Source organism: Podarcis cretensis, assembly GCF_951804945.1.
Source record: "Podarcis cretensis genome assembly, chromosome: 13".
NCBI lineage: Eukaryota > Metazoa > Chordata > Lepidosauria > Squamata > Lacertidae > Podarcis > Podarcis cretensis.
This window is the reverse complement of record NC_137182.1, coordinates 31,111,154-31,119,119: the sequence shown is the minus strand read 5'-3', so window position 1 is coordinate 31,119,119 and position 7,966 is coordinate 31,111,154. Positions and strand designations below refer to the sequence as shown.

The following is a 7,966-nucleotide window of genomic DNA, read 5'->3' as shown; positions in this document are numbered from 1 at the left end:
ATCCTGTTCCTAAGGGGCACACAGAAGTCTGAGATATGCCTCTGAAATCAGTCTGCACATCCTATAGACAGATGATATCTGCGGGCAGAAAATGGTGAGAGTAAGAGAGACTGGATATTTTTCACTCTTCGGTATTTTTAAAATGCTTAATCAGAAATGTTTTGGGAAATGAAAGGAATTTCACCTCTTTTAGAAAAATTATTTTATGTTATTATTTTCTTCTTCATTTGAACGGTTGGGTGTGTAAGAACCACCAGACCCATGCATGTTTCCATCTCTTTCTTGATTTTATATTGTTTCATTAAGAAATTTCAGCTATGTTGATGACAGGAAAATTCCCTTAGAGTACAATTCATGATTGGAGGCTCCTTTCATGAACAGATTGGTGTTCAAGGAATAGTACATATGACAAAGTGAGAGTGGCAATTTCAGCTCTGTTTCACAGGTCACAAATCAGCCTCTATTGTCACATACCAGCATGCAAAAGTAACACATATGCACATACTCTTGTAGATGTGCATATTCTCAAGCGCCACATACAAACTTCATTGCAAATGTGCAATGCCCTACTGCCAATCTCTGTATCCTCCTGGCCCTGCAGTTTGTCCTCCTGCTATTGCTGTCTGTTCACTTGCCATCTAGTGAGTAATGAGAGAGCATAGAAAAGGACAGTAACCTTCACAAGCATCACCCCCTCTCTTTAAAAGTTGTGATGCCTGTTGGTCCCAGAGGAAGAAGCAATCCAATGGGTAGTGAAAACAGTGAAATAGGAAGAGGATGAATTCTTGAAAGGAACCTCAGTAGGAACGTCTTTCCCAAATACCCATAAAGCCTGGAACCGATGTTGCTTGGCAAAAGGCTTTGAATAACTATTTAGCTTTGAACCCCTAATTCAGAAAATGGCCTTCTAAAATCTTCCCAGTGGCCTTCCTGAAAGATTCCTTCACATCCTTGTTTCTCAGGCTATATACAAGGGGGTTAACTAAAGGCGGAAGGACTGTGTAAAAAAGAGAAAATATTTTGTTAAGGTCTCTCATTGCTTCAGTTTTTGGTGTCACATATACAATGATTAATGCCCCATAGAACAGCGAAACAACAATCACATGAGAAGAACAAGTGGAAAAGGCTTTCTGCCTTCCAGTGGTGGATGGGATTTTTAAAATGGAATCAATAATATATATGTAGGAGATCAGGGTCAAAAGAAAAGGGGGAAAACTGAACACAAAAGTCAGGATTACACTGGCATACTTCACAAGGCTGGTATCACTGCATGAGATATTGACCAATGCAAGAGAGTCACAAAAGAAATGATCCATTTCATTGGAATTACAATACTTTAGTTGCAACACCAAGATCAAATATATAGAAGTAAACAAAATGCTATTAATCCAGGAGGCACTGGCCAGCTGGATACACAGTTTACCATTCATAAGAGTTGCATAATAGAGGGGTTTGCATATAGCTAAGAAACGATCATAAGACATCACAGAGAGCAGATAACATTCTGTGCCAATCAGGAGATCAAAGAAATATAATTGTATATGACATCCTTTAAAAGAGATGGTTTTGTCCTCTGTCAATATACTGGTTAGCATCCTGGGCAGTGTAGTTGAGCTGTAGACTGTCTCCAGAAAAGACAAATTCCCCAAGAAGAAGTACATGGGTGTGTGCAAGTGATGGTCGGTCACTATGAGAATAACTGTGAGAATATTGAAAGTCATTGTCAATATGTAGATCACCAGAAACACAAGGAACAGGAAGATCTGTAGATGAGGGAGTTCCCCGAATCCCAGAAGAATAAACTCAGTAATTTCACTCTGGTTTTCCTGCATTATGGTTGTCATCAAACGTGTATAACAAAGTTATATCATATCCTGAAAGACAACTGAAACATAAGATAAGTAAAAGGTATTTGTAGTCATGAATTTTACACGTACTACTGAGGGAAAACGTGGAGAAAGCGCAGTATGACTCAGGGATGTTTTGCAGGCTATAACCTTTCTGAAAGCTCACAATGCTAAAATGCCTGTGGAGTGAACAAAAGTTGCTCAAAAGCATACCAGCATGAATAGATAAATAGGCACCACTGTGGCAGGAAGGTAAATTGTGTATCTGTGTGCTCTGGCTTCTGTCACAGTGTTCCATTGTGCCAGAAGCAGTTTAGTCATGCTGGCCATATGACCCAGAAAAGCTGTCTGTGGGCAAATGCTGGCTTTCTCAGTCTGAAAGCGGAGATGAGCACCACACCCCACAGTCAGATTCGACTGGACTTAACCGTCCAGGGGTCCTTTACCTTACTGCACTCCAGCCTAATCGGGACATGTTGCATTTAGCAGGAATACTTATTGGTATACTGGTAAAATACTCATAGAGGCTTGCAGGCAACTTGATATAATCATGATGGAGAGGGAGGAAAATTGTGAAATCTATACATATAGGGGAAACAACCTTATTCACAGTTCCTGGACTAAAAGAGGGACCAGGACATAAGTATACTGTGGAGTTCAAATTTACAGAATTTTGTAATACAGAAAATAAAGGAATGTACCAAACTGCATTAAAATGTCTAATCTATAGAATACGTGTAGAAATGCATACATTAAAAATATCTATTTCAGTTTATCTTGTGAGGTATATGTATTTAATTGCAATTTTTCATACAGTATTCTTTTATTAAACACAAATTAATGTGATATTGACATATAGTATCACAGGAATAGCCATTCTTATTTTTGCCTTCAGTGCTCTACTGGTATATATGTAAATAAACCAATGGTCATATTAGGAATGGGGGGGGGGATCAATTCAGTTCACATTGAAAGGCAAGCATACACAATTTGTAGTTTCTGAAACAATGCATGGACCAAAACACAGCCATCCATTGAAATTTGCACTTCTCTGGATCTTGCAATAATACAGTTCTCCAGCCAAGTCATATTTTTAAAAATGCATATACTAGGGGAAAGTGTTCATATAAAACCATATATTCATGAAACAACAAGCAAAAATGTGTTCCATTAGGGGGAACTGATTTGTAAAAAGAAGTATCTTAGGCAAATTTGCATACAAATATATGCATATTTTGAGATATTTGTACTAAAATCCTAGTGAACTTTTATGAGGACTTTTAAAAAAATTCAGAAACCAGTGTGGGAATTTGGAAAACTGACCTTCGAAGTGGGAAAATGGCAACTTGAGAAAAGCCAAAATTCACAGATTTGCTCATCCCAAATTCCAACTGGCTGTTGGTTAGATCCAGATTAAGTGAATTGAATTCAGTTCCCATTGAAAACTATGGGTCTTATTAAGCCATGATAAGTTTGACCCATTGATTTCAGTGGAGGAGTCTACCCCAAAAGCCTCCAAATCTTTCTCAAACAAAGAAAATGAAAGCATTCAGTGCTATCACAGCTTTGTTACTCAAAGCAAGCAGTTCATAAACACACATTTATCACGGCGCTTCAGTTCCTGCAAATAACTTGCACTGAATGTCATTACCTCTCTCATGAATGAAGTTTCTTGTAAGCTCAATTTCGAGCAGCTTTTGGTCTTGGGAGCAAGATGTGCACTGTGTCTTCTATAAGCATCTCAATAGACAAAGCTTGCCTTCCCATAATTTCTGAATTCTGTTTAGTCTGCTGTGGCTTGTTACACATCTTAGGCTTTATATATATATAAAGAGAGGTAGTTTCTGTTTGGTTATTATTTATTATTAAGCATAAAAGGTAATATCTTGAGAGATGCAATAATAATCTGAGAGGGAATGTAGGTTTCAAAGCTAGACTGAAGCCACACGGGGATACTGCAGGCCCATAGTCACAGAAGTAGGACACTGTGGGGATTTCCCTCATTCGGAAATATTCCCACTCCTTTCCTGAATGTTCAGAGTAATTCTTCTTTTAAGCACTACCTCTTTTACTTTTACTTAATTATAAGGAGCAGGGAAGGCATTTGGGCAATATACAGCTTAAGCCTCATTGAAAAGTAAGGCAATAGATGTGGTATTGATGTGGTTGTTCATGAGGGTATGTGCTTTTCGTTTCATTAGACCTTTCGGCAGTGCAGTGCATCCTACTTTTTATGTTTTATTTTTTACCCACATACTGGGTAAAAGGAATTTTTGACATGCCTAGAGTGCAATGAACTGTGGTCATTAATCCAGACCAACTTGTAGCTGAAACCGGGAACAATATGTGAACCAACACAAAGCCATCCTTTTAAATTCACTCTTCTATGTTGGAATGTGTTGATGGTATGTGGAAGGGCTAGGTGTGGCCATCGCCTACCCCTTCAAATTTGGGTATTCCGTTAAAGGAATCCAGCGGTCATGGATCCTGTCCGATGCCTGTGTGGCGGGGGGCATGGCACAACCCTCGGTGACATCAGAGGAGAGCTTATACTTGTATTAGCATCAACAGGCTCCACCTTCTGGTGAATAAACCCCTTTTGGGCTCACCCCTCTCCAAGTGGGTGGAGTCAATCTGTCGTTGTGCAATGCCTAAGCCAATACCTTCTCACTTGCTGTAATCAATAAAGTTGTGGCCTTTTCTTGCCCGTTAAACTTATACTCTGTGTCTATGTGTCTTCATTCCACAAAGCGGGGATCAGGTCCTCGAACCACAATATGTGAACCAACACAAAGCCATCCTTTTAAATTCACTCCTCTATGAATTTTGCAATGCAGTTCTCCAGCCAATTAATCTGTACAAAACTGCATACACTGAGATAAGGTGCGTATTGGGGAAAATAAAATACATAATGCATTATATTAGGAAAAAAATGCCTGAAATAAATCAGTAAATTTGCAAACAGAAATGTGTATCTCTGGAGAAATGTGCATCAACTGGCTTTCATTAGGTTTTACCCCCCTCCCCACTCAGAAATTGCTGCAGGTGTGAAGAACTGGATTTAAGATTGGAAATATGAAAAAATAAGAGAAACCAAAACTGGCAGATTCATCTATCTCTATCTACAACAAAACCATGGTAGGGAATAAGGAACCAAGAGAAGTGAAACTGGCAGATCCGTTCATCCCTAGACATCCATAGGATTTATTTTACTTTATTCATTTATTTCAAAAGATGTACATACTGCTGGATTGCATTAAAATCTCAAAGTGGTTTTCAGCAAGAATGAAAACTAAAATTATCAGTAAAAACAGATAACTATTTAAAGAATTTTTAAAAAGTAAAAGCAGCAGTATACTAAAATCCAAATTAAAATCCACATGCCTGGATACATTGGCCTAAAGGAAAATGTTTTTGGTAGGTGCCAAAAAAAAGTACAGTAAAGGCACTTGCCTTAAGTCAATAGGCAGAGAGTTCAAAAGTGTGCATGAATCTTATGAAGCATTTTTAGCAGGCCCAATTCCACAGACTGATGCAGTTAAGTGGGCATAGATGGAGTAAGGTGATGTCACAGTTCAATTTATCCCAAGCTTTATGTAGCTACACCTTGAAATAGGCCTGGCAGCAAATTGGCAAGCAGTGCAGGTTCTGAGCAGAGGTGCTATATGCTGATAGGGTAGATATTCAGTTGCATTGTAGAGAACCTCTGGAAAAACTATATCAATGCTTCTCTTCAGATGTAGCACTGAAACCACTGTAACACTATACCTCCAATTACAATTACTCAGAGTCAATTCAGGAGATACCAACATCAAGAAGCACGAGCAAAGTCCCACTCCCCCCATTAACTCTGTGCCAATTCCTTAAATATATATGGCCACAGTGAACATTTACACTGAAACAGATGCTTGAAATCAGGCATTGGGAAACATGGCCCTCCAGCTATTTTTGGACTACAACTCCCACTATCCCTAGTTAACAGGACCAGTGGTCAAGGATGACGAAAATTTTAGTCCCAAAACATCTGGAGGCCGAGTTTGCCTATGCCTGCTTGAAACTAACTTTCAAGCAAAAACCTTCAACTTCCATGACTTCCCCCACCCAACTAATTTGTATAATTTCTTGCTCTGACATGATAATGATATGGGTGAGGGTTTATATAGCTAAGGCAGTAATCTAAATTCTGTTTATTTGGGAGTAAGCCCCATTGAATTAAATACAATGGACTTCTGCATAGACATGGTTAAAAATCAGAGTCTGAACAATCAGGCATTTATCCTCCACACCCATACAGCTTTATGTCTTGGAAGAAATGAGCTATCAGTATTTGGAACCAAGAGGCACAAATTTCCCTTCCAGAATTTTCCAGCAACCTTTCTCAGAGCCTCTTTGACATCTTTATTTCTCAGGCTATATATGAGGGGGTTAATTAAAGGAGGGAGGACCATGTAAAGCAGTGGAAAGATTTTGTTAAGGCCTCTGATGGTTTCATTTTCTGGTTTGAAATATGCAATGAATATTGATCCATAGAAAATAGAAACAACAATGATGTGAGAAGAACAGGTGGAAAAGGCCTTCTGCTTCCCAGTGGTGGATGGGATTTTTAAAATGGCAGCAACAATAAATATGTAGGAGATAAGGGTCAAAAGAAAAGGAGGAAAACTGAACACAAAAGCCAGGATTAGAATGACATATTTCACAAGGCTGGTGTCACTGCATGAGATTTTAACCAATGAAAGAGATTCACACAAAAAATTATCAATTTCATTGGAACCACAATAATGTAGTTGTGACAATAAGACCAAGCATATGGTGACCAACACAATGCTGTTGATCCAAGAGCAACTGGCCAGCTGAATACAGAGTTTACCATTCATAAGAGTTGCATAATATAGTGGTTTGCATATGGCTAAGAAACGATCATAAGACATCACAGAGAGCAGATAGCTTTCTGTACCAATCAGGAGAGCAACAACAAAAAATTGTATGTGGCATCCTTTAACAGAGATGGTTTTGTCTCCTGTAAGGAGACTGCCTAGCATCTTGGGCAGAGAGGCTGAGCTGTAGACTGCTTCCAAAAAAGACAAATTCCCCAGGAAGAAGTACATGGGTGTGTGCAGGTGATGATCAGTCACTATGAGAAAGACCATGAGGATATTGAAAGCAATTGTCAAAATGTAGATCCCCAGAAAAACAAAGAATAGAAAGATGTGCAGATGAGGGAGATCCCCAAATCCCAGAAGGATGAACTCTGTGATTTCACTCAGGTTTCTCTGCATTGTGGTTGTCATCAAATGCTACATTCTGAAAGATAATTGGAATGTGATATGAAAGTGATAGCCATTATACAATAGTTAAGTATCACTGAGTGAATAAATGGAAGGGAGAAAGATTCCATCAACGGTGTAGCTGAAAAAAAAAATGCACATCACTTGGAAAGACAGGTGAAGTAATGCCAATGTACTGAAGAATCATGAATTGTGCAGGCTGTTTATATTAGCCAGATTTAATGTTTCCCTCGATGATAGTGAGAGGACGATATTTAGCTCTACCAGAATCAGAGCATCACTGCAAATGTAGTAAACAGGAACCTGATACTTTGGAGCATATTTTCTTTTCTTGTGATTTTGGCATTTATGCCAGAAGACAATTATTAGAGGCCTTACAACTCAGTAGGCTGATTTCTATGCTACCAATGGTTCAGGACCTGCTTTTGGACAGGAATGATCAAATTACTTTAATAGTGGCTGAATTTTTGAGTGCTGTTCATGTAGAAAGACAGAGCCATTATAAAGAGATTTAGTGGTTCTTAATTTATCAGTAATGTGGTAGTGTTGTATTGTATTATTTATGCAAATTGAATATCTCTGGAGTTAAAGATCTGACGGGGACAAACCTTGTTATGCTGAGCTCGTATTTTGCACAATTTGTATACGGTGTCTGTTTGATAATGTGTGGTTTGCTATGCCTAATAAAGGATATTTGATTTTTTGGCCAATGTACTGGAAGAAGCAAAGATCACCAGTGTTGAAGTAATGATTCTTCAACATCAACTTTATTGGACTGGTCATGTTGTGCGGATGCCTAATTATCGTCTTCCAAAGCAACTACTCTACTCT

At 38.6% G+C, this 7,966-nt stretch overlaps 1 protein-coding gene and 1 pseudogene across 2 annotated transcripts; both read right to left on the bottom strand.

Moving 5' to 3' along the window:
- Positions 1–887: 887 nt before the first annotated feature.
- LOC307200571 (putative olfactory receptor 2W6 pseudogene) lies at positions 888–1,832 on the bottom strand (annotated as a pseudogene). The gene has a single exon. The product of its transcript is annotated as a putative olfactory receptor 2W6 pseudogene (transcript).
- Positions 1,833–6,112: 4,280 nt separating this feature from the next.
- On the bottom strand, positions 6,113–7,126 carry LOC307200570 (olfactory receptor 2AP1-like; the record flags this gene model as incomplete). The annotated part of the gene is made up of 1 exon (XM_079949107.1): positions 6,113–7,126. One exon carries the CDS (start codon positions 7,124–7,126, stop codon positions 6,113–6,115), a length of 1,014 nt encoding a protein of 337 aa, XP_079805233.1.
- Positions 7,127–7,966: the final 840 nt, after the last annotated feature.